Source organism: Strix aluco, chromosome Z, assembly GCF_031877795.1.
Source record: "Strix aluco isolate bStrAlu1 chromosome Z, bStrAlu1.hap1, whole genome shotgun sequence".
NCBI lineage: Eukaryota > Metazoa > Chordata > Aves > Strigiformes > Strigidae > Strix > Strix aluco.
The window spans coordinates 31,312,043-31,338,570 of record NC_133971.1 but is presented as its reverse complement, the minus strand read 5'-3'; the positions used below and the strand labels follow the sequence as shown (position 1 = coordinate 31,338,570).

Sequence of the window (26,528 nt, the reverse complement as noted above, 5' to 3'; positions counted from 1 at the left end):
TGTGATTGACCTGTCGTAGACACAAAGAGGTATCAGCTGCAGCACTGTAAGAGTCTGACAAATAGGCAGTGACATCTCCTTTGAGTTAGATGGCAGTGAGGACTAAGACTATTGCTAGAGACTTCATACAGCTGTTGGGATTCTGTCACAGACCCATGATAAATTTTTCCAATTTAACCTTTACCTCAACTCTTAGGAGACTTCTCCCTTGTCTTTTGGTTGCAAATGTCACTAGAAACAATGGCAATCATCCACACCTTGAAAATTTCAATGGAATAATCTCTACTAAAGAAAGATTCTAAACACCACACTGGAATGCGCTTTGAGGCTCTCCGTACTGATTAACTGCAGCTATATGCACAAACTGTAAATTGAATTAATTTTTCATAGTCACTCTGAAAAAAAAGACTTGCTTGTCCCCAAGTTCATCTTAATACAGAAAAAAAGAAAAACAAACAATCTAAACTAAATGAATTCAGGTAAAACAGCAAATAAAGTGGCAAAAAAAGTAACTAAAAGGAAATTGACATCATATTGAAGACAATTAAATGGAGAATAAAGAAACATAAATACCAGCTGGGAAATTTCTTTATTTTCTCTCTTCTCTGTAGCCAGACCTTTACTTCAGGTGTAGATTCAGGAGTTGGTTTTGTATGATCAATGGTGTATAAATCCTTGCCCTGTTTCCACAGCTTGTATCTGTCTGGTTGAAACTTCCTCACAAAGATGTCCATGGATATTTTCACCATGTCTCTCCTACAAGTGCACTGCAAGAGAAGACAGGAATTTATAAGTGAGAAGTAATGGAATATGCTGCAGTTTGCAGTAAAGAAAGTCCAAAATAAAAATCACACATGTGAAAACCAACGCCTCTTTAATCAAAATTTTCCTTTCTCCTTCTTCCTCACTTCTTCAGGGGGTAAGGATCGTTCAAGTGAAGACACTGTATGAACAAATGTGACACACTACGACTTCAGAAAGGTACTTATGGACACTCCAGTGCTTCATTAGCTCCTACAGCTTAAGACCAAAACCAAACCATAGCATTTCTTTTTGCTCTATTAGCTGTTCTTGATAGTTTTAAGCATAATACCATGTTAAATCCAGAGACTGCACATATCTTTAGTGGCAACACAATTTTCTTTTTAAAAATAACTCATGTAGTATCCACCTGACCCAAAGGTCTTTACAGGCATATACAGTCCTAGATTTTAACTCTTCAAAACAAAATGCTGTCCTGGTTTCAGCCAGGATAGAGTTAACTTTCCTTGGGCTGAGAGGGAGCACAGCTGGAGGGCTGGGACTGGATTTGCCACTGGAGTATTCCATATCATGTGACGTTATGCTCGGTATATAAAGGAGGCAGGTTCTCTCTCATTTCCGCTTTCGGTTGGCACGGCAGGATCTTTGGTGCAGTCAGGATTGCTGCTGGGGGCGGGCTGCATACAGGTCGCCCGGTGGTGAGCAACCACATTGTGTATTACCCAGTTGAACTTCCTATTGTTACTGTTGTTTTGTTACTATTACTAAACTGGGGGTTTTTATTCAACTTATGAATTTTCTTTTTTGTCCCTCCCCTATTTCGATGGGAGGGGAAGTAAGTGACTGGCTGCATGGTGATTGGCTACCAGACAAGTTCAAACCACACAAATGCACACCAGCACCCAGGTTCTTCTACAAAGCAAGAGAGGAGAATATTATGTTTAAGATCTAGAAGACTGTGTAATCTGACCATTTGTGCAATGCAGACCCTAAAATCTCATGTAGTACTTTCCCCATCAATGTTGTTTGAGTCCCTTATTTTAGTCCTCCACAAAATTTTTATATTGCTTTTCTTTACAAATTATGCACGAGTGGAACATTTTAGACTTATTTCAATAAATGATGATAATAATGCAGAGGAATCTTCACATGGAATACTGTAGATGCTGAGACAATTTTCAGACTAAAGCTACCGTACCTAGTGCTTCAAAATACTTTGTATCAAGCAATCTATGCCTACAGCACAAACTATCGTGGTGGGTTAATCTTGGCTGGGTGCTAGGTGTCCACCAACCTGCTCTCTCATTCCCCCTCCTCAGCAGGACAAGGAGAGAAAATAAGATGAAAAAGCTCATGGATTGAGATAAGGACAGGGAGATCACTGACCAATTACTGTCACAGACTCAACTTGAGGAAATTAGATTAATTTATTGCCAGTTAAAAACAGATTAGGATAGTGAGAAATAAGAACAAAACTAAAACCAGCTTCCCTCACCTCCTTTTTTCCCAGGCTCAACTTCACTCCTGACTCAGTATCTGCAGGGCTGTTTCTCTCGCATTGTCCTCACTCCCCTCTCTCACAGCTGCTGCTCGTTTTTTACCCCTTCTTAAATATTTTATCACAGAGGCACCACCAGAGTCGCTGAGGGGCTCAGCTTTGGGCAGTAGCAGCTTCATTTTGGAGCCAGGTGGACCTGGCTCTGTCTCACATGTGGGCAGCTCCTGACCCCTTCTCACACAAGCCACTGGCTGCAGCCCCCCTACACTACCAAAACCTTGCCATGTAAACCCAGTACAATTATTCAGATTAAAATCAAACTGACTGGTTAAAACATATAGTCTCAAATGGAATAACTTTTACAGAACTTACTAAATGACTCTGTTAAAGGGCAAAACTGAGACAGTATTTGGTTTCAGGTAAACAGAGATAACAAAAACTGGTAAATGCATGGCCTGGCTTTCTTATTTGCTACAGCTAGTTTTATTGTCCGTTTTAAACAAAGAGGGTGTTTAAGCACAGAAAAGTTGCAACACACAAGGGACTGAATACAACTTTTCTACTAGCTACATTTCTGTGAGCTGGATGCAAATTTCTTTATCTGCTATTTCCACCTATCATTTCTAGGCTACCCTTCTTCCTCTTGAAAATTGTAAGATACATAAGGAAAAGAAGGCATCCAAGATGTATTAAAAATGCTTGCAGTCCTTTCGTAATGTCAACATCAATATGCTGTATATTTGCAATACTGCCCTCTAATGGGAGATGCAATGGAAAAAAAAATATATAGAAATTGTAACTTTATGCATCGGTCTTTTAATGATAGTTTTTACCCAAAATATGATCAGAATTTTTGTTATTCAAACACCATGTATATACATACATATACACACATTCTGTAAAAGACTTAACCTTATCTGAAATAGTGTGTCTCATTCAGAGAGTCCTTCATTATTCACAATGAACACTAACAGAAAAGCAAGTAAGATACTTATGTATACTGGAAAGGTGCATAGATGGTCCACTGAAGTATTTTTAACTTTTAAAAATGTAGTTTGTAACTAGTAACTTGAAATGTAGTTTTCTCTCCATTTACACACAAAATCCTTTCATATTCAAGCCATGTTGCTGGACACCGATAAGAAATGGTTGTTAAACCAAAATTTAGAGAATTATTGCTTTTGCTGATAGACACCAAGACTTCCGGTGGTTTAGAAAAAAATAATTATTTAAGTCAACACTGAAGTATCAAAGAAGAAAATACATCAAGAAACAAAACGTATTCTATGATGGCATGATAATAATATAGGAAGAGACTCAAAATAAAAGATGTCTAAATGGTGTACAGAATTTCTTTCAGTAATCTTTGATCAGTTTCCACTACATTTTAATAGAACTACTGCAACTAATTCTGAAAAAACAGGCAGGTATTAGAAATATATTTTTTTAGAAGTTTTAAAACTTTCTAAAACATACACTTCTGAGTAAAAAGTAACGGAGAAACATTATGCTCAACAGTATAACTGCTTGCCTGAAAATACAGGAGACAGGCACATAGGCACTAAAGGGTGGGACTATTTGGAAGTATATCAGACAACAAGAGCAGATATGTTCTTAAAACAATTTATACTCATATTCCCTAAAATGAGACAAGAAAAAAAAATAATCTGTTGCTTTGATAAATAATCTGGAGGATTTTTTGATGTTTCTTGGTGGTGGTGGTGATAGTTTTTAATGTTTTTTTTTCTTCGTTTTCCATTTGACTGACTTGTATCTGATCCCAGGACAGGGCCATCCCAAGACAAAAAAAGTTACTGAAAGATTCCCTCTACAGCAAAACTAAATGTCATTCTGCTGAAGAAGCCTCTAGGGACAGACTTAAAAGGGACATGCCACTGTCTACTAAAATACTCGCAGTGATACCTTAAAGGATCAAAATAATTTTGGAAGCATCTTTTAATATTTTTAAAAGTAAATGCAAAATCAAAATCATTGTATCACCAGGAAAAATACAGCTGATGTTGCCATAGATAAACATTGCAACCTTTGCATGGGAAAGAATTAATTTCTCTATGAAGCAGAATTAGTCTGATACATATTCTTCAATCAAAGATTAGTATGACAATCAGAATAGATAAGGGAACAGAACTCTCAAAATTCTTTGATATTATTATTAACATCGTCAACGTCACTATTACTATTATTATTTATCCTATCATAAAGTTACAGCTGGGAGGTAAGCAATTCAAATAACATTTATTATTAGCTGCAAATTTTTATAGCAATGAATTGGAAGAAAAATCTTTCAGCAACTTTAACTAATTGGTATAATTAAATTTGAAATGTATTTGTAATATGAGAAAATTACCTAGGAGAGATACTCAGACAAAAGAATTTTTCAAATACTGCTATTTCTGAATGGAAAAAAAAATTATTTAGTACTTTAAAAAATGATAAAATTTTCCCATTTTGGATTCCGATTCAGGAAACTTCAAAGGAATACAACAAGCTTCTAGATATGCATATTAGATATGCACTTAAGCACATTTTAAAATACGGGCAATCTCCTAATTGCTCTCACTGAATAGTCACAGAATTCACGTTTTGATCAGCTGCATATTGGCTTACCAACATCTACGCTAGTACCTAAGAACAGCTCTTGAAAAACATTTTATATCACTAAGAATCGAGTACATGTCTTAAGGGTCTTTCTAATACTCCATCATTAATATTAAACTTTCAAACAGAATCACTGGATTTTTAAAATTAAAATCAAAATATTCACTCTGTAGAGAGTATCATATTTTGCAGCAATATAGAGTAAATAGACAATTTATCTTATGTAGCTAGAAGAAGGGGAGAAGCATTTCTTAGTACCCAGTTCTAAGCACAGAAATGTATATCCAGAGTCAAGCCTTTGTGATTTACATTTTCAGTTCAATGAAGTATACCTGATGATGTACCTTCTAAGATGTGAAATTATGTCTTTATCCACACAAATATCTTCTCAACCTAAAGATCAGTTGTTATACTACAGTGTTATACTATTTAACAGACTAAGCTTAAAATGTCTGGAGAATTTTGGACATTTTGTATTTAGTATTGGATTTTGTTAATTAAAATGTGCTTTTCACTATATCGGAGATCTATTTTAGTTAAAATCCTTCTGAAGTATTAATCTGAAGAAGAATAGTAGTACTTCATTGGGCTAAACGTTTGTCCTTCCTTTACATAATCATTTCTGGGGAAAAAAAAAAAAAGGCACCTAATTCACATTGCAACTGCACAGTGTAGGTGAAGTTGTTTTCTACACATCTGTGGAACAGCATGTATGAGAATTACAGTCAATAGAAACTGAGTTTTCTTTGTAAAGAGAGAATGGATTTTTACAAAACATATAACAACCCAACAAATTAGCAGAATGAGGCAAGTATTAGGCTGGTAAACTTCTTCATACGCTACATAAGTCCTAACCTGCAAAGCATACTCTAAAAATCATCTAATCAAGCTATTTTTCACTGATACGCCTTCCTAAGTGCTTATAATGCTTAAAGCTTTCTTGATGATACAGTGCAATGACATACTTATTGGAGAGAAACATTTTAAATAATTTAGATTATTCTTACCAGCTTAACTTCAACTGCACTATTTCACCCACTATATTCCACTCTTCTTGAAATATTTTAAATGAATCATGTACAAACAATGTAAAAAATGTGGTTTGATAAACAATATTTAAAGGTGCTGCAACTGGAAGTGCTTCTTGTGAACTACCTGTAGAAGTGCTTGATAGCTACTGTTTCTTAGGAGGACGGGATTTAATAAATCCTGGTACCAATAACTGTTCTTTGCTATGGAATCAGGCAGTGATATATTTTCACACTGACCTTCTGGCAACTTGTAGGCAGTGTTGCAGAAACCTTTGATATCAGTTAGCCATCTGTGCAAGCTTCAATAAAGCAAGCCTTCCTTTGGTAAGCCATAAAGAGTACGCTCACTGTTCCCTGACATCCAGTCACACACAACAAAAATAGAAATTCAAAAAAATCACTCTTTTTTTAAGCTTATTTTATACACACTGCACGATGTTTGGGGTAAATAATAGAAAATAAATATTTCTAATAAATTATTTGTATTCATATATGCATAAGCAAATAGTCTGCAATATTTTAAAAACAGTCCAATATTTAAACAGTGCTTTACAAAATATCTGAGTTTTTTCTTGATTCCTATTTCCAATTTATTTTATATACTTACACCTAATGGCACCTACACATTCCTATACAAAAAAAGACTCAATTTATATCATGCAGAATTGTTTCCATCAGCATCAGATGCCATTGCAAAAATGTGGCTGTTTACCTCCAATTCCTTTGAAACCTGGGCAGCAAAAACAGTGTGACAGAACACAGATGAAAGAATCCCATCTTTTCTTAATTGTTCCACCTCTCAGCCCTTCTTTCTCTTTATCGGCATGTTACACCTTGTTGATTATACTCTTTCTTCATTTATGTGACCCAGAAACCACTGAATTAAGTATAAGTTAGGTGTGCAGATTGAGAATACTAATGAAAGTCAAAATGGAAGCTAGACATCAGTCTATGATCCAAGGAACTTTCTGGAGACAGGTAAAGATATTTCTATGCACAGCAAGAGAAGAGATGGGGCTTTACACCTTTGGTAATTTTACAGGTCGTCTTGAACTCTAAATCTGAGTTGTCATCCAGAGTAACAGGACAGCATTCTCACTTACCAAGTTTTGACACTTATCCAACCAGTAATTTTAAAGGGGGGAGAGGGGGATGGGGGTGAGGAAAGGCAGGATTGTTGCAATACATGCTGCCTCATTTGATGCAGTGCAACTATCATTGCCAACAAAGCTCAACTCTCCTGAGTGTAAATAAAACAGTTTAAAAGATATCTCTGATGACAATTAAGATTCACTGCTGGTTTGGGGGTTGTTCAGGGATTTTTTGGGTATGTTTGGGTTGGGGTTTTTTTACCACGAAAATTCCTAGAGTTTCCACAACTATACTACCCTTGTCTGCCCAATTACCATAAATCCTTTACTGGTATCTTTCCTAGCACTGCTCTTACCCCATGGAAGATTTAATCATTAGCTGTTAACTTTTTTCTCTTCATTCTGATTTTACTCTGTATTTCTAGCCCAAATTCTTCTCCTCTTTCACTCACATTCACTTCTCCATCCATCCCTGATGCCTATACACAGAAACTCTTTGCCTGGAGTCTTTACCTCTCTGCTATGTGTCAGCTGCCCTTGCTCCATCCTTCTCTTAGCTCTACATTGTTTCTTTTCCCAGTACCTTTGGACTGCATTTTTCTCAAATCCAGAAAATAAAGGCTTCTGTCCCTTAACCTAAACTGTCTTTTAATTTCTGTATTTTAAAATTGAAGGATTCTGCAGCAGACCAGAATTAACCAATTCTAAAAGATCTCCTGAAGAAAACACTCTGTGCTATAATACATGTGTATATATATATCTCATTATAAACAATATCTTGTAGTTGTGCAATACCTTAATACAGGACCATTACCATGTCATTCCTCATCTTGACTACATGAATTCCACAATCATTATCATGGATTTACTTACAGGAAGTTTACTACTATCAAGCATAAAAAAGGAATTCACAAATGACCCAAATACAGCAATTCTGAACAATTACATTTATCCTTAGCTCATTAATTACAGCAAAGGGATTGTTGTATGTAACACATCACAGGTAAGAAGTCAGTATAGCAGTATAATAGGAAACCTAGTAAAGAACTTAAATTCAAGTTGAGATTTAATAATAATTGAAGTTTCACGGTAATATAGCCAGATGAGTATAGACACATTTTTTCCCACAACAATTTGAATTTTACAGAGCTCCAAACCTAGCTGTCGTTATTAAAAATTATGGTTGCATTTACACATGATAATGGTCACAGGCAGATCATGTTGAAATCTAACTACTATTAAGACCCATCTAAAGCCTTAGAACTGTTGAGCATTCCTCAATGCTGCTTCTGAAGCACAGCACAGCAAACGGAGTAGTGACTTGCCCTTATATTAATAAATTACTTTTCAAAGTTCAGAAAGTAATTTTTTCTAAAAATTTTGAAGATGTTCTAAAATGTCATGACACATTTTTCTCAGGTTTTACCTTTTAGCATCTAGAACATTGTATTAAGGGATGTTAAAACCAGCAAATTAATGTTATCTATGGTAAATCACAGTACATAATGACTTCTGCCTGGGGAAGGGAGATGCAAGCAATGAAATTCCAAACAGAGGGAAAAGCTGTGGCCAAGTCTCATGCGAAGCATGTAAAGCACCATCATAATCATTAAGTTTAACTAAGGCACATGATAAATTCTTGCAAAAGGTTGGCTCAGTTTTTCTAAACTTAAATGCCCAAAATTCATCACTCATGTACATCTTGTAGCTTCTGTAAATGCTGAGTCAAACAGCACGCTGAATAAACCATTGTTTTGTTTATGTATCAATAACCTCACTGCTCCAGTTGTTAAGTGTTATTCTTAACTGAAAATTCACAGAGGATAACTACAAAAATTAACACCTAACAGATGTATTCTAGCTTGTCAATCTAATGAATCACTTTTGGCCAATATGACTCTTAAATTTGAGTTTACGTCTCCCAAAGACACTTCATTTGTACTCTTGCTCAGCAAAACAGTACAGTATTTAGAAAACCTATATAACTTCCAACAGATAATGAAAAATTCTGTAGTTCTATACACCCTCATTCCAGGAATTTCAGAATGCTTTGCAAATATTAATGTTTCCTCCTGACAACACAGAAGAAACCAGACCACAGAAAGGCTTGTCTGTGAAGGTCACAAGGCAAGCTGCAGTCAGAACTGAGACTAGAATATATCTGATTTTCAGTCCCCTGCTCCAGATGTTAGACTTTATTTCTAAACTGAACAAAGGAAAAGAGAATGATTTTTCCACTTCTTAAAATAACTTTTTTTTTCCCCAAGGCTCTCCTACTATTCCAATTCTATTACAGAGAAAAAAAAAAAAAGAGGGAAGAAAAATATTAGTGAAAAAATAATTATATGGTCCTACCATGTATTTTTAAAGCTAGTAAAACCCCAGAAATTTCAAATAAACTGCAGCTATCTATTTATGTAGCTTACCATTTAACAAAAGATGGAAAGAAACGGTAGCTATGCAATGTTCTACCACTATTTAAATCCAAATTAAGTAAGCAATGAAGCATTGTGATATTAATAAAAACCCAACAAGACACCAAAAAAACCCCAAAACAAAACCACACCTCTGACCCTCAAAAAAAAAAAAAAAAAAAAAAACCACCAATCCTGAGAGAAACAATGCAAAAAAGAAAAGCACCCAATTAGAACAAGCTTCAGAAGGAAGATTTTTTGTCATTGTCAAGTAAACCATGTGGCTGAGAACAATGCTGTGTGGATACATTGAGAAGTGAGGCTTTGTGACACAGATTGTCTAGGTTTGGGAAGGTAGGAGAGGATGAGAAAGTAGGAGAAAAAGTCAGTAAGACAGAAACTGCAGAATCCGCTATGGCTTTTTCCTTTAATGAACAAAAGCTGCATGGAAAACTCATCAAAAGTTTACCTGTTCAGGTACTGAACACGTTCTTGCTATAAGCCATCTTGCAGGCCTGCAATTCAAACCCTCAAATGTTCCTACCAGGGTACTGAAGTGGCAAGTTGAGCACAAAAACAGTAACAACACTAAAAGAATGAAATCTACTGACAACTCAACCTTATGGCTAGTATTTTGGAACACTGGGCTCAACTATTAAAATTATTCAAATACAGAACTTGCAAAAATATAAATCAAAAGAGTGGAACCAGAGCATTAGGTATTTCACCTGCCACAAAGAGGAAAGAGTAGCTGAATGAAAGGAAAATTCATTGCATGAAGTATGCATTCAAATTAGGGTGAAACTACACCTAGACATTTTTGGAAGAAATGGAATAAGTTTCTGTTGACTAAAGCTCTCATACAAGAAAACAGACTCACTGATGCAAAGCAAAGTGCCTTCTAGCAAGCACTGGGTTATCAACAAATACATCATTGTCACTGAAGATCCTAGAAAAACATCTGCCAATAGTCATGGAAAATTGAACTCATTCCTAGAAAATATGAGTTTCCAGCTAACAAATATGACAGACAAACAGAAAGGCTCAGTGTAAACAGAAACTGTATTCAATTTAGACTCCTAATGAAAAAAAATGACAGACCATTCAAAGCAATGGAATTTCCTTCCTCTCAAGCGAAGAAAGAAATGAAGGAACAACGACATTGACAACACAGACCTTTCTGGCTTATGGTTTCTAAAAGAATGATAATCAAATGAAGGACTTGACAGAAGATGATGACCATCATTCCTCTTAACTCTGATAATTTACCACGCCCTAGAGCTGGGGAAGTAAACATTACTTCACTATTCACTGAAGTGGTTATACTGCTGCAGTGATCACTGTTCCTACGCTGACAACTATGGATATAAGGCAGGAACTTTCCTGAAAAAGATCTAATAATTCCATTCTAGTGGTAGTCAAGCTTTGCAGAGAACAGTAAAAACAAAACACACTGACTCTGCAGCTATATCAGATACATATACGTAATTTGTTTATACGTTCAACAGCCCCACAAAATAATGAGAGTTAGAGCAAACTAAGCATCACCAAGTGTTACAACAGGTAAGAATGAATATGAAGCTGGTATACAGAGTTCAGTGTGGAACATTCAGGCTCATTATTAGATAAGAAATTGAAAATCATTTACTAAGGTACCAGAATTACTTGCCATGTCTTTGGTTCAACACATTTTATTGAACCAGGCTATAACAGGACTGTTCTCAATCCATTAGCTCTTTGTCTTACAAAAGCCTAGTGTGGCTAATACCTCAGAGTATCAGTATTACTGGAAACAAAAGCATTGACTTGCCATTAGCCTATTCAGAATCAGGTTAGATGGTCAAATTATTGATCCAAGAAACATCTGGTAGCATCGAAGACTGCACAGACAATAAAAAATACACATATTTGAAAAAACAATTTTTCTAATTTTATCTGAGATTCACTTAGTGATGCACTAGATAGAACATAGTTTGCTGTCCAAAAAAATACAGAATGAAAAAAGTTTGGCATTGCAGAGCATTATTACCAAATGGTACTGGTGTACTGGGTCTGGCTGAGCCGGAACTGGTTTTCCCCTGTAGCAGCCCTCATGGTGCTGTGTTTGATGTTGGGAGCTGGCAGGGTGTTGATAGCACACTGGTGTTGTGGCTACTGCTGAGTAGTGCTTACACAGCACCAAGGCTCTTTCCGACATTTCCCCCCCACAGTGGGACGGGGTGGGCAAGATCTTGGGAGGGGACACAACCAGGACAGCTGACCCGAACTGACCAAAGGGATATTCCAGACCATATGACGTCTGCTCAGTATAAAGCTGGGAGAAAGGAGGAAGGGGGTGGGGTCACCCTTGGTCCTCCGAGGCAACCACTATGTGTATGGGAGCCCTGCTTCCTGAGAAGGCCCGACATCGCCTGTTCGTGGGAAGTAGAGAATAAATCTGTTTTCTTTTTGCTTCCGCGCATGGACCTTTGCTTCACTTTGCTGATATTAAAACTGCTTTTGTTTCACTCACAAGGGTTTTTTTTTTTCCTATCCTATTTTCTTTCCCCTCCCCCTCTTTGCCCTGTTGAGAAAAAAGGGCGGGGGGGGGGGAGTGATAAAGCAACTTGGTGGGTACCTGGCATTTAGCCAAGGTAAAACCACCACAACTGGACACTAGAAGAACTTCAGAATCAAAACCTGGACAGCTATAACACCAGTCACATACATCCATCATCTTTCTCCCACACTCACATCCACACAAAATCCTCCAACTGTCCTCTAAAGCTGAGAAGGTAGTACAACCAGAGATCTGTGTGGTTGATAGCATAAAAGTAGCATTACTTTCTTGGCTAGGTAACTGCACTATTAACCTGTTCATGACAACATATTATACACCACCACAAGTCATTGGTATTTGGAGGTGTGTTCAAAACAGTTTTGTCTTCATCAGTCATGACTGATTCTTGATATGCCAAGTGTGCTTAAACTAAAACCTCTTTACTACGCTTTAGCATTTTAAATCTGCATACAATTAAATGTGTGCTAACCAGCAAGCTTTTTAAAACTCTTCTCTAATATGGGTAGGGCAAAAGGGTGTACAAGTGAAGACGGAAGCCTTACAAACTTCTCTAGCGAGGGTTATGATGCAGTATGAGGAGCTTGCCAAAAATATTACCAAATGCTGATCATTTGTAGCAAGTAGATTCAAAAGAAATCACACTGTTATGACAATTTTCCTGTTATCAAACAGTATGCTTAGGTTTTTTTCTTTTTCTTTTTTTATTAAACAGAATGCAATAAAGTGTATTTGTCATTTTATCATTATTCATTTGGGTGGCTGTAGAAGATAAAAGGATCATTTAAGATCTAGATGCCTTCTTTCAATAATTACTTTATACAGTAATCAGAATTGCCATCAGCCAATTGTTCCTTACGTTTTGATAAAAGATCAGGATTCTGCTTGTGAGAGTGACAGTATGATGTGCTGCTTATTGAATTTTTCTGCCAAATGAATAGGAGATATTTTCCCACAACACTGCAGGGAGATAAAGAATTTATGTAGTCATAAAGTCTAATAAAACTAATGAAGCTTCTACAGGCAAAACAAAAATATGGCTAGCTTCCTGTGGATTGGGCCCAAAATTTAGGATAAATAGTTCATGAAGAACAGCTGTTTGATGTTTTCAAGACAATCAGGTAATCAGATTTACCTCTTCATAATCAGCTTGCCTAGGGTATTAGATATGAATGTTTTTAACTAAGGATTTTGGGTGAGCATAAAAAACTAAATAATGCATTTCTGATGCTGTCATATCCTTAGAATATTTGGTTCAATCAGATAGACACAAGACTTAATGCATGGAGTTCACATTACTGTGGTTCTTACAATCCATAAAATGTACCCTTTTAACTGATTTTTAGTCCATTTTTTAAAAATACATTCATTCCACATGAACTAACGGAAACTGTTATTGAAATTTAAAGGTTTTAATATCATAAAAATATCATTTGCATTTCATGCAGAAGAATACTGTGTTACATGCCTTCCCCCCCGCCCCCACCAAGAAGCCTTTACAGGAGATTTGTATTTGGCAGAGTGAGAATTGTTAAGACCAAACAAACAGTCCTGTATGATATCCTGGTTGCTTTTTAATCTGTGAAAATCCTATTAATCAGACAGAATATGTCCAAAGACTGGAAGAGACTTCTGCATCAATTCTGTGTTAACTTCCAATAGTTCCATACATTTCTATGAAATGTTCTATCCCCACTTGCAGCTAGCTGAAAATCTATCATAAAAAAACCTGGTATCAGTTCCATAGGCTGGCAGGCAGTGAAGACCTCATTCCGACCTCATTCCAACCAACTGTATCTTTGATTTAAAAAAAAAAAAAACCCATATCTGTATGTTTTATACAGCAACACCAAAAAAAAGGCTGTAAATATAGATGTGTAAAAGGAGATCACTATATGCAGTTCTTTTATTTATGCCTTGAAAAATGCCTTCCTATTGTGATCTATTAACTGTCAAGAATAAAACCTACATAGATATGTTCTACATTCATAAATACGTTCTTCAGAAAAAAAAAAAAAAATGTAAACAGCAGTAGCTTTCCATTAAGAAATGCAAAAGCCATTCTTCCTGGCTGTTTGACACAGTAAATTGAAGTAGGAATACTAGGTTTAAAAGAAGAGAAAAAAAGATCAATATGAAATAGTATTGACTATCCTAATTCTACATTAAATACATTTTATATAGATTCAGTATTGCAAAACTGAAATACAGAGATCAACTAAAGCCTTACTCTGCCCTTAAACACTTGCACTAAAAAAGTTTTCTTTAACTTTTTTAGTTAAGTAAACTTATCTGTGTAACCAGATAGTTAAACCATTTCTACCAGAGAACTACCTTAATGTAATACCCAACTTAAAGCAGAAGAATCAGAATTTGTTACCCATTTCCATAATTTTTAATAGATCTTTTCCTAGATTGCTGCATATCTAAAAAGCTACCAATATTTCAATTAAAGAAAACAATAACTTAAATTCTATAATAGTTCTAATTAAGAATCCCAATTCTACAAACAGAATTGAGTTCTATTTCAATGCAGTGTCCAAATTTCTGGGTATTTCCATTCCATTTTGGAGAACTGACGATGGAGGTGAAATCCTTAGTTGCAAAGCCTAAAATAGCAGACCTACCAACTTGATGTTCAGTCACGCACATTCAGAAATAAAGCGATTCTTCTTTGCAGACCTTCATGAGTTTAGGTAATACAACTCTAAGTTCTGATTTGTAGGAACTTTTTCTCTAACTTCAGGTCTGGCACTCTGACATAAATACACTTCATATTGCCCTCAGAGAATGATCACTCTCATCTGATTCAGGCAAAAGATGTAATTATGTCCTCATGTTAACATGCCTTTTCCCAAAAGTAAAGACTGATGTTAAATGACATTTCTTGATGGCAGGACCAACAGGAGAAGAAATTAAACTATGCAGAGAATAGAACAGAATATGTAAACATCTTCAGTAAAGGATGGAAATGACCACAGAACTTTTATTTTTCTCCTAACATTTTTTCTTATTCCCTGTTAAACATATGTAAGTGTTTTAAGTCCAAACTCTATAAAATAGCACTTAAAAGTTTTGTGTTCAGCATGGGTCTCTGAATACTTAATAGGGTTATTTTTTATTTATATTACATGTGATAAGAGCAAATTAGATCATTAAATTTTAACATTCCATGGAGGAATGATAGTGGCTTTCTGATGATGTCAGAATAGTTAGTATAAAACTTTTGCGTTTACTTTTCCAGTGTGATCAGCATCTTACTTTATTGTGCAGATGTCATTCTACCAAATTATTATCAGATTGTTCCATCTTTAAGTAGATAATTCTATGCCATATGTTTGCGCAGGAATTAAGATTCTTACACTGGAACATACCATATTGTGCTCTCTCACTAAAATATAGTTAAAGAATTAATGCTTAATAGACACATGCAGTGAACACTAAACCTGCTGCTGGGAAGGATGTGGCCCAAAAAGGGGAACATTACTTGATTTTTTTTTTCAACTGTATCCAACCCTATTGGAAAAGAACTAGTAATTTAAACTCAAGACTTGTACAATCACAAAGTCACAACAGGGAAGATAGAGGGACTGTGAATTATATTCTTTGATAAGTTGCCTCTAAGTTTATCTATCTTCTGAGAAAATGCAGAGTTTCTTCAGCTTCTGTTGACTTCAACAAAACTTATGGATGCACTATGCCTTGCAGAGTCAGAAGCTTTGTGAATATAAGTAGTTTAAGGGGAAAGTAAAGCTGGGTTCCAGAAAGACACAAACAGAAGAAAATTTAAGTTAGAAGAAATTATAAAGATTGAAACCTGGGTCAGAAACATCAGGTTTTTATCCAAATTCATCACAATGCTTGTGTTACAGGAAAAAACAGTGGCAAGATGACCTTTCTAAAACAAGATGCTCATCTTCTTAAAATCAGTTTTCCGTGAAACATTTACTCATCAAATACCACATCTTCTACCCTGTATACTCTAAAAAGGCAAAATGACCACTTCCAACTTCTTCAGTATTGCATACAAACGAATACAGAAGGGACTGTGATGGATTTATTGTATGTCTTCTTTTTCAAGGATAACATTCTTAAGGAAGATGTTGACTGCAGTAAACAGAACTGCTAAAAAGCTTTACCAAAAGTTCATACTCTTCATATACTATCAAGTGGAATGAAATAAATCACCTAATAAAAGGCCTGCAATTACTACAGAAATTTTCACAACTAACCTCTTTTGCTAGGTACCTACCAAATAAGGTCTGGATCACAAGGATTATTTCCTTCTAATGTTTATTTCTTTCAGGCTGATAATAGGGGAAATTAGAAAATTTAAGTAAAAAAGACACCAAGCAGTATACTGTAGAGTACTAAAAGCCATCTATTTAAAGACACACTAGTTACTTTTCCTATTTTTTAAGGACAGCTTTTAAGCAGGTTGAGATTTTATTACTGGTCCATTTCTGGTGATCATAACAAGCAATACTGCACTTTAAAGTAAGTAAGACCAAGTGGTTCTAATGTCAAAATGAAAACAGAACCAAGACAGCTACAGCTATTTCTACTGCACAAGAGGCAAAAGGTTGTTTTTTTTTTTTTTTACCCTTTCTTGTCCTCTTGCTCTGGAACTCAGCATTCATCTCTAAAAAAAAAACCCCTAATGCATTCCTGTCATATGCTTTTGCAGCTCTAGTTAATGTCCATGGAATTATACCTATGCCATATGTCTTTTTCCCCACTTGACCTACCAGGTTGCCCACTCTAATATTAAGAACAGAAAAAATATTTTGTTATGTCTTTCTAAACTATTTTTACAGGACCCCAATCTAGAACTTCACTTCCACCAGGCATAAAAATTTCATTGTGATACTAGCCTAAATATATCCATAGGTTGCATATGTGATTTGTTATATTTGTACCAGGGTGAACACTTTCATACTTGCAAGCATAATATTTCTAAACCCACCAGGTCTGCAACAGAACCGTAAGATGTGGTTACCCACAACTCAAGTACAATTTGGTGTCCTGGACCCATCCAACAGACATAAAAATTGTGCCTATGGGGAGAAAACCAGAAAGCTAAAATGCAGTTATACATATGTTGTGGTTTGAACTCAGCCGGTAGCCAATCACCACATGGCCAGTTGTTTACTTCCCCCACCCCTCCCCGGTGAAATAGGGGAGGGACAAAAGAAGAAATTCATAGGTTAAATAAAAAAAAATAGTAATAGTAACAAAACCAATAACAAGTCCAAAACAGGTAAAATGCAGCAGTGGCTTACCAAGCGCAGCGACAGGTACGCAGCCCACCCCCCGACAGCAGCGATCTGACTGCACCAGAAAATCCCTCCACGCTGACCCAGAAACCGAAAACGGGGCATGAAAGAGCACACGTCCGCCTATATACTGAGCATGATGTCACGTGATATGGAATACTCCAATGATCGATCCAGGCCCAGCCCTCTAGCTGTGCTCCCTCTCAGCCCAAGGAAAGTTAACTCTATCCTGGCCAAAACCAGGACAACATAAAATAGCTTCTCAATCCCACTTCTGTGCCTGTGCTATCTCTTCAACTGTGCTCTAGTCAATAAACAAATTTTTAATTTGCTTTCAAATGAGAATCCTCCCTTTTCAACAACTTTTTGAATTAACTTTTCTTAAACGTGATTAGAATTGCAGTCTTTCAGATGAATTTTAGTATGGTCTTCTACAATGGCAGGAATACTTTTGTATCACTAATACAAAAAATTGAAAAAAGTTGTTACTGATACTATCTACAATTGCATTTCTTTTATTCAATAACATCCGGTAGGTTTCTCACAGTTATCAGATAAGTAGACCCAAGGTGTTGGTGGTTCTTCATCATTTCTAAGTGATGAGGTTCCAGCTGCCAGCAGCTGTTCCTGTTACTTCCACCCTAGAGGACCATCTTTTTAAGCCACTTAACAAGTAAATGAAACTAAAGTATTTGACACTGTGGTGGCTAGCATATGTCCACCAGAAGCTGTGTCACAGCACTCTCCTATTTCTGCAACAATGACTAAGGACTAAGAGACATTCTTCTCCACATTTGAGAAGATATACACACAAGGAGTGCAACAGGATTGCACAGTTAGGAGAACAATTTAGTCAAAAACCTCTCTCACTCTCTCAAGTAAAAGGCTATGATTTCAGCATTTTGAAACAGTGGTGATTGATTTCTTCAAACACAATAATAATTTTAAAATATCCATGATGTCAAACAGCAACAAATTACCAATGAGTAAGTCCCACTACCACCATTCCACACCCACTTAGGCCCAATTCAATTCATAGCTTGAATACTTGTGCTCAAGGTTTCCCTCCCTTCCGCCTGTCTTTGTCTGCAATCCTGTTACTCAAAAAATTTTATTTGCTCAAGTGGCATTTCCAGGTTTCTAGGAAACAGAACTTTCTCCAGATTTGGAAAAGTGGCAACTATTTTATATTTGAATAAAATGAGAAACAGAGAGTAGATTTGCAATAATTATGGGCAAAGGAATCTGTCTCAGGTTTTTCTGCTACACCTAACAGAACTCCTTCTCTGATGCATCCTGAAAGTTCATCATTCTCACAGCCTGCTAGCCAACAGAGAAGACAATGCTTAAATCTGTAACTGGGCTCAAATTATGTGCTATAACTAGTTGGCCTGTCTGCAAGCCTTTGTTTCAGAATGTGTGACCAGTAATTAATACAGCCTTTCACAGCTTTTTAAACCAAAGAAGGTTTTAATCTTAAAGGAACAGGTAACTCTGAATGAAAAAACCAATGTTTAAACAACATAATATTGTCCATGGATATCTGTTTTCCACAAGCTTATCCCAACTGCCTCAGATCATGCATGCGGTCTCAATCTCTACATCTGCCTGTTTTTCTGCAAATAATTCTCAAACATTTTCCACACAACAAATACTTTTTTAACCATTTTGACTGTCTGAATTAACCTCTCCAAGCTATTGCAAGCAAATACACCACTATGAGCTATGCTTGGAAGAAATGCTTTCTCAATTAAAAATGTGTGCATTTTTTCTTATCCTGACAACTGGGAGATTTAGTTAACCATAACAATAGCCTCATGGTAGCTTCTTTAACATACTTGCTATTGAATTACAATATTGTGTATGCAGCACATCTCCAACACAGTCATGTGGCAATCTTTTCCTTGCTGCAAGACCAGGTCTCATACACTGACACCAAGCTGCTCTGCATGTTTTACAGGACACGGTTCAAACACAAGCTAAAGCCACTCCTACTTCCAAACCATGTACTGTATTCAAAACACTTTCTTCTCTCCTCATATAAAAAACACAACATAAACAGCACTACCATTAACCAGGCGATACACATTATGAAAGTTATCAGTTACAGGTGACAGGAAGACTTTAACATTTACCTTGTTTCCAGGTCTGGAATGGTTTTTATATTTTACAGCATACTCTTGAAAACACCAGTTAGTTTCTGTAATTTTAATATAAAATAGTAACTCCTCCGCAGATCAGTTGTCTCCACAGAACTTTCATGGTAGTTTTAAAATCAAATCAAGATTTGAAAAGAAACAGGGATAAAGGTGATGTGTATTTAAATACATTACATTCTCCACAATGTCAAGAATACTTTCTGTCAAGAATGGTCTTTTCTAGTTTACAGCAATTAACTGTTAACAGATTAAAGAGATGACAATGTATTTTAATATACTAGAACCAATATAATTTCTTAAAACCCAGCTGCAATATCACATTACTTTAATCCAGCATCCTATTTATAGAAGAAAACAACAGAACTGGTGTAACTTGCACCAAGAGGTACAATATTACTGAGAATCACTGTGCATCTAACAAGTAATTATTGTATAGAAAAATTTGACACTATGTAATTTGTACTGAAACAGAACATAAAATAAAAGCAAAATTACAATTCAGTATTTTTAAAAGTCATATTCAATTTGGCCTTTTTTTACAGTAGCTGAGAAAAAACTGCAAAAGAAAATGCTACCACCCCACAGCCAAATTCTTACTGCAGAGATTTTTCTTTGGCTTTCAGTTTTGAAACTATTAAAAGATGCATGAAACAGCTGAGTATAACTGTGACTTGGTAACAACTGGCCACAGAATCTTTTGTTAATCACTGTTATCTCCAAAGGTACCCAGCTTGAAAGAAAGTATGGCTAGGAACTAGTCTAAACTCCAACTAAAAAAATGTTCTTAGCAAAGGGAAGACGGACAGATGGAAGACTGATTAAAAAGCACAGACCAAAGACATTCATACTTCCTTCTACCCTTGAATGCTCAGACTTATTTAAAGTCACTTAGAAATTGCCAGGTAATATTTTCTGTTTCAGGAAATCATCAGTGCTTATCGGGCCATCACTCAAAGGAAACTAAACACACACAAATGACAAAGTAGCTTCCTCTTCAGTTTGACTGAGGAACATGTCATCTTACTTTCACTGCACTGGAAGTGAATGGTGCTGCTCAGAGAGTAATTATTTTTTTTAATCACTCGTAATGGTATTTGTAACTGTCATCTGTAATAAGGTAAAATAAACTGGTACTACTGAATATATAGTAAAAGTTGATCACCTACTCAAACATGGAAGTATGCCATTCTTCCTAATATCAGTTAGTGTACAGCAATGACATATGTATCGCTTGTACATATACTGTGAAATACTGGCAATAAATAGAGGTAGTGTTATTAGCATGCAGCATTTGTCTGATCTGCTACTTATCACAAATCTTATATTCTACTCACCTAGTTTTATGGTGGCATACCAACACTCTTAATGGACACTGTTAGAGTTTTCCAGTTAACACACAGACTGGGAAAATACAACATGGTACGTGGCATGCTTTACTGCCCCAGGTTTAAGTCACCTGCCAAAAAAGAAGCAAAACCAAACCAACCACCACCGAAACCAAAAACCACCTCCCCCCTCCCCCAAAAAAAAGCAAAACCAAACAACAAAAACAACCAAACAACAAACCAGCACCATTCACTTCACTTTGGAAGACTTTTTTTTTTTTTTTTTTTTTTTTAAAGTAGGGTGTCTTGAACCTTTACTCAAGTAACACTTATGGTACAGAAAACAAAGGTCTCATTACTATTTCAAATGCATAAAATCAAGCTTGTGTTTAAGACTACCACTGAACAGCCACTTTCTTTGTCATTACTGAAAAATATCAACTAACAGACTGCACTGATCAGTGAAAAATACTGCGTAACTCACAAAATAGATGCCCCTACAGCCATAATTTACTAGTCGAACAAAAATCCAGAATTCTACTGTTAGTAACAGAGTAGGAGATATGTTCTGCTTTGGTCTTCAAGTCTTTGTTAAAATATATAATTTTTACTTTTCAAGTAAGTGTTCTGTTAACATATTTCCTTTCATAAGGAGTAAGGAGGGAAGCTGAGCACAGCACAGACCTCAGACTTCAGGAGAGCATACTTCAGCTTCTTGAAGGAACTGGTGATGGGATCCGAAAGGAGGCAGCTCCAAAGGATAAAGGAGTTCAGGAAAGCTGGCATATGTTTAAGGAAAGCATCTTCCAAGTCTATGGATGGTTCATCCTGATACTGGAAAATCAGAATGTTTAAATGGAGCTAGAGCTGGCTTGGCTAAACAAGACTCAAGACTAAGCTCCAAAGTAACAAGGCAGCATATGGAATTTGGAGGCAGGACAAGCCTATGAAAGAACAACTTCATGCTAGTAGGTATGATGTTAGGAGAGCCAAAGCTCATCTAGAGTTGTCACTTGTAAAGGACATCAAATGGCAACAAGAGCTTACCACTGCTTTAGTAATAAAAGGCTGAGCATGTAAACTGTGCACCAGCTGTTGAATAGAGAGTGATGTAGTGACAGGAGGCACAAACAAGGCTGAGGCACTTTCTTTGCTGCAGTCTTCACAAGGTCCCTCCATCTTCCATGCTTAGTGATAGAGTACAAGAAGGAGATGAACTACCAACAGTGGGTGAGAGCTGAGTCAAGAATTGCTGCCAAAACTCAATCCATCCAGCTCCATGCAGCTGATGGGCTGTATCCAAACAACTGGTCAATGTCATAGTGAAACTGCTGTCATCTTTGAAATGTTGTGGAGATGACAGGGGAAGGGTCTGGTGACTGGACAACAGCAAACATTGAAGGTATCTTCAAAACCACGACAAAAGGGTCGTCCAGAAACTGCAGACCAGTTGGCCTTTTTAGGTCTCAGAGAAAAATCATGAAATGAGTCATCCTGCAATACACTTCCAGGCATCAAGGGTGAATCATGCCTGAACAACCTAATTGTCTTCTCTAACAAAATGACCAGATTTGTGGTTGTCAGTGGGTGTCAGTCACCTCAACCTTAGCAAGGCTTTCAACACTGTCTCCCACATCAGGCCCAGTCAGCATGGGTTTATGAGAGGCAGGTCCTGCTTGACAAATCTGATCTCCTTCTACAACAGGGCGACCTGCTTGTTGGATGAGGGAAAGGCTGTGGATGTTGTCTACCTTGACTTCAGTAAGGCTTTTGACACTGTTTCCCACAGCATTCTCCTGGCAAAACGGGCTGCTCGTGGCTTGGATGGGCACACGCTTCACTGGGTAAAAAACTGTCTGGATGGCCAGGCAAAAGAGTTGTGGTGAATGGAGTTAAATCCAGTTGGCAGCCAGTCATGAGTGGTGCCCCCCAAGGCTCAGTTTTGGGGCCACTCCTGTTTAACATCTTTATTGATGATCTAGACGAGGGGATCGAGTGCACCCTCAGTAAGTTTGCAGATGACACCAAGTTGGGTGGGAGTGTTGATCTGCTCGAGGGTAGGGAGGCTCTGCAGAGAGATCTGGACAGGCTGGAGCGATGGGCTAAGGCCAACTGGAGGACTTTCAATAAGGCCAAATGCCGGGTGCTGCACTTGGGCCACAACAACCCCCAGCAGCGCTACAGGCTTGGGGAGGAGTGGCTGGAGAGCTGCCAGTCAGAGAGGGACCTGGGGGTGTTGATTGACAGCCGGCTGAACAGGAGCCAGCAGTGTGCCCAGGTGGCCAAGAAGGCCAATGGCATCCTGGCTTGTATCAGCAATAGTGTGGCCAGCAGGGACAGGGAAGTGATCTTACCCCTGTACTGGGCACTGGTGAGACCGCACCTCGATGACTGTGTTCAGTTTTGGGCCCCTCACTACAAAAAGGACATTGAATTACTCGAGCGTGTCCAGAGAAGGGCAACGAAGCTGGTGAAGGGTCTGGAGCACATGTCGTACGAGGAGCGGCTGAGGGAACTGGGGTTGTTTAGTCTGGAGAAGAGGAGGCTGAGGGGAGACCTCATCGCCCTCTACAACTCCCTGAAAGGAAGTTGCAGAGAGCTGGGGATGAGTCTCTTTAATGAAGTAACAAGCGATAGGACAAGAGGGAATGGCCTCAAGTTGTGCCAGGGAAGGTTTAGACTGGATATTAGGAAGCATTTCTTTCCAGAAGGGGTTGTTAGGCATTGGAATGGGCTGCCCAGGGCAGTGGTGGAGTCCCCATCCCTGGAGATGTTTAAGAGTTGGGTTGACATAGCGCTGAGGGATATGGTGTAATTGGGAACTGTCAGTGTGAGGTTAATGGTTGGACTGGATGATCTTCAAGGTCTTTTCCAACCTACATGATTCTGTGATTCTGTGATTCTGAACACTCTTGCATCCAAGTTTAGAACTTACAGTCTGGGTGGATGGACAACTAGATAGGTAAAATACTCATCAGATGGACAGGCTAGAAAAGTTGTGGTTAGTGGGTCACAGTCTACCTGGAGGCCAGAAATAAGCAAAGTACTGCAAGAGTCTATCCTATGATCTGACTAATATTTCTATCAGTGACCTGGAGGAGGTGATGGAGTACACTGTCAAGTTTGCAGATGACACCAAGCTGGGGGAATGGTTGATATGCAAGGGCAAAGCTGATATTCAGAAAGACCTGGGCAGGTAGGAATGGGCTGACAGGAGTCTAATAAAATTCAGTTTGTCCTCACAAATGTGGAATCCTGTCCCTGGGAAGGCAAAGCTCCTGGCAATGACACAGGCTGGGGATGGATGGGCTGGGGAGGTCAGCAGAAAAGACCCTGGGGCCCTTGTGAGCAATGCAGTGCTTGCCAGCCATACTCTCTGGCATCAACAAGGGCCAGCAGCATCGTACGTAATAAGAACCATAAGGTAGCCAGCAGGTTAAGGGAAGTGACTGTCACCTTCTTCTCAGCACTCACCAGACCACACTTAGATACTGTGTCCAGTTCTCTCCCTTTCTGAAAAATGCAGATAAAAAGGAGTGAGTTCAGCAGATGTTCGTCAAGGCAGTCAGTGAAAAAAGCATGAGGAGCCTGAGTGAGATGAGCTTATTTAGCCTGGAGAATGGTTGAGGTGGTTTCAGGGGAGAACCAACAGCAGGCCCTCAGTATCTGAGAGGTTACCAAGAGAACAGAGCCACAGTGGTGGATCACAGGAGGGTGAGAGACAGTGAGCATTACTGAAACACAAGAGGTGCAGGCTGGCACTAAGGAGAAAGTTTCTTCCCCGTGAGGACAGCCTGGCAGTGGAGCCAGGGCCCTGAATTATTCTATGGTCCTGTGAAACGTAAAAAAAATAGTTGACAACTCCATCTACAAATCTTTGCATGCCAGGCTTATATCAGTGCCTGAAAACAATAAACATAAGCCAAAAAGGATAACTTCCACAAGGTTTAAAAGCCAGTAAATTTTCCCCACCAGTGATTATGGATGGTGAATTTTAAAACTTCAGTTATGATATGCATTTAATTTTAAAAATGCCACTAGTTAGCAAGAGAGGAAAAATGGAAGAGATTGGTTGTATTCAGAGGTAAAATACAAGAATGATTGTTTAACAAATCCATAAACTTAAAGAGTTACATAATTCTTCTGGGAGGGTGAAGTAGGAAATAATTTTCCCATAATATCGATAAAGTGTCAGATCAGAAAAATAAATTAAAAAAAAACCAAGATAGCTCAGCAGGCCTGGCTACAATCCTTCACTTGACCTCTGACCAATAGGATTGAGGATTTCTCCTGAACTAATTTAAAACTTATCAGTGCTGAATGTAAGGAAATTTCAGCTGCTTAAATGTGCTCGTAAACATGCATTTGAGTGAAGTTACAGTAAACTACAATCCAAAGACATATGATCTTTTCTCCTATATGGAATACTTTTATTGTTATATCTTCATTTTTATACGCAATATTAATGCAATTATAACTTGCTTACATTTTTAATGAGTATTTAGTCTGATACTTCGTATTCAAATTAAATCTTTAGTCAGACACTATAAGCATTCTGCCTTTTGATAAAGTTGTTTTCCCTGATATATTTAAGTTTTCTTATTCCTTGTTAGACTTCATGACTACTTAGAGCAATGCAGCCCCTTGCTGCTTAAAAACTAATGTATTTTTGAAAGAAAAAACAGATTGTCTGAAGAAAGGAGCTATCATTAATAGCATCCACATTCAGATAAAAAATTCCATGAAGGGGTGAATAATTCAATGATTCATTATGTGCAACGTCTGACAGGGTTATATGCCTGCTCTCAGTGACATCTAAATGAATTGTGGCAGCTGGTGACTGGCTGTATGGCATGCTGTACTTCTGACCTACCTCAGCAATGAGGCAGTAGCACGTTGGCAGAGATGGCACAGCAGATGCCCTTTTTGCATTCACTGTTCAGACAGAAGCTACGCAAATACACTAGGCTGTAAATGGGAAGAAACAATTTAAGGTAAGACAATGCAACTGCGGCTGAGGGAGAGAGTGTGGTAATACAATGGGATTTAGCAAAAAGACACAGTACAAAACTACTGCATAACTCTCTGTACTATGATGGGGTAAAGATGCCCCAAGATAACCCAGCTACTAACAGAGAGCTTGTACAGACCTCCAGGCAACCTACAATCCTCTCCAACAGCCAAACGAGCCTAAGTAAATTTATTCGTGCATAGGACTTCTACCAACATGACTGAACTGAAACAGTACCATTTTAACCACAGCTGCAGATGCATACCAAGAACAATGGGGATGTTCTGAATGTATTCTGCAGCCCTGCAAAGATGACACAAGGCCCAAAGAGCCATTTATTGCAGTCATTTGAATCAGAAGTTTGTTTTAAGTGAAAATGAGATCAAGAGCCAGGAACTGCATGTGTCCAAAAAAAAAAAAAAAAAAAAGCAAGCCTTTCCTCCACCTATGATCTTCATACATAGCACTTATTTTTGGCTCCAGCTTCACGAAGTTTGTGAATGGGTTTCTGGAGAATAAACAACTATCATAAACCACACTTCTCATACCTAAGAATTAACCGTATATTTCTAAAAAGCATGGGGGCTGAATCTGGGCATAATGTACGGTCACAGATGTTTTACATGGAAATTCCAGACCCCCTTAAACAATGTTTAGCAGCAAAATATACAGAAAAATTAGATCTAACATTTTTCCTGTGGCACAAGCGACCTCAGTATCAGCAATTTTATGCACAGCATTCATGAGTCTTTTTCAATGCAGTGATTTTGAAAGCCAAGCCAAAC

At 37.6% G+C, this 26,528-nt stretch overlaps 1 protein-coding gene across 19 annotated transcripts in view; it reads right to left on the bottom strand.

The window, feature by feature from the left end:
• KDM4C (lysine demethylase 4C) overlaps window positions 1-26,528 on the bottom strand; it is a 272,586-nt gene that overhangs the window by 132,394 nt on the left and 113,664 nt on the right. For all 19 annotated transcript variants that reach the window (XR_012621500.1, XR_012621501.1, XR_012621502.1 and 16 more), the window contains one exon: window positions 574-767. Coding sequence is in view for 12 of the 19 variants with exons in the window: in XM_074811526.1 (XP_074667627.1) it covers window positions 574-767 (194 nt within the window). In the remaining 7 variants the exon portion in view is untranslated. The remainder of the gene's footprint in view (window positions 1-573; window positions 768-26,528) is intronic.